This window comes from Sphaeroforma arctica (genome assembly GCF_001186125.1).
Source record: "Sphaeroforma arctica JP610 unplaced genomic scaffold supercont1.1020, whole genome shotgun sequence".
Classification (NCBI taxonomy): domain Eukaryota; class Ichthyosporea; order Ichthyophonida; genus Sphaeroforma; species Sphaeroforma arctica.
The window spans coordinates 14,645-16,048 of NW_014039538.1; the positions used below are offsets into that span (position 1 = coordinate 14,645).

At 38.9% G+C, this 1,404-nt stretch overlaps 1 protein-coding gene across 1 annotated transcript in view; it reads left to right on the plus strand.

Annotated features, from left to right (window-relative positions):
• Positions 1-1,404, plus strand: part of SARC_09703 (hypothetical protein) — a 16,748-nt gene that overhangs the window by 10,860 nt on the left and 4,484 nt on the right. Inside the window, exons 14-15 of the mRNA XM_014296275.1 lie at positions 706-784; positions 1,056-1,124. Of these exons, the coding sequence (XP_014151750.1) occupies positions 706-784; positions 1,056-1,124 (148 nt within the window). The remainder of the gene's footprint in view (positions 1-705; positions 785-1,055; positions 1,125-1,404) is intronic.

Sequence of the window (1,404 nt, forward strand, 5' to 3'; positions counted from 1 at the left end):
ATATGCATATATACCATATATATATGTATAGATATATATGCATTTAAAACGTATATATATATATATGCATATATAGCACACACACGCACTCGTATATATTTATATATTTATATATATATATGTGTGTGTGTGTGTGTGTGTGTGTGTCTGTGTATGTGTATGTGTGTGTGTGTGTGGTGTGTTTGTGTGTGTGTGTGTGTACGTACGTTTAAGTTGACCTGTTGTATGTTATGTCAGTGTCGAAGCAGCGTGGGTCCACGGGAGGATTTTGCAACCTGATGTGGATACCATCGATACGATAAACATGCAATTATCACGTAGCTTGCAATGGCTACTTGGCTGTGATAGTTTCTGTTAAAAAAAAGTCGTTGCACCTCGATTGTTGCCTGATGTCGCGGATTAATTTGCCACCTAAATACTTATTTAGAACAAAATGCGACAATCGTGTTATACATATATGATAATAGTTAAATTATATATGCACATAAGATGTCTATGTATGCATATATAGTCGAAGAAATTGCTATAGTTAAAGTTATTATACTTGTAGTAGATAACGCTCACCATAAATAATATTTATATCGCCTTGATCATCATGTATTGAGTTGTGGGGTTGGTAGGTTGCACATAATTGGTACACCACTTTACCACCCGAACTATCAATGAGATCAGCTGATACCATGCCTATCACGGACCAAACCACAGATTGCGGCCCTCATCAACGAGAAATACGTGCCGAACGATGTCACAATACTAGAGGATAGCAGATTTTTGGTCATCACAGGTACACTTACCCGCGTGTGGGTTGCACCTATCTTGAGTCTTACGAGAAGACGTGTTTCTCATATACAGTCTTGTCGATTCTTTTCTTATTTTTGTCGCTGCTAACACGCCCACTCGCTGTAGTATCCAAAACCAAAAACGAATCCGACATGTGCATATTGCAATGCGTTCTATTTTCATTTTTTTAACTGTGAAATCGGATCGAAAGAAATTTGATGTATATTGGACCCACACTAATATGCCTCTACACATAACTAATGTACACCTTCCAGGTCCAAACATGGGCGGCAAAAGTTGCTATATGAAGCAAGTAGCTCTTCTCGCCATCATGGCGCAAATCGGTACTGTTTTCTATTCTCTTCTCGTGACGTTTGTATCGCCTTTGTTCTGCATGTCTATCACGCATTACACCAACTGAACACAAACTGTACACTTCATTCGGTATCAGACATGGGGTTCACATACTTCTGATTATTAAAGTTGTGTGGTGTAAAGGTCATCCACTGACTGAGCTTTGGGACTCTACTGTTCAGTGCGGTCTAGTATGGCACACAGTCGCATTTCTCGTATGCTGCAGGCCGGGCTACTTTGTCCTGCAGATATATATTTTTTATATATTAA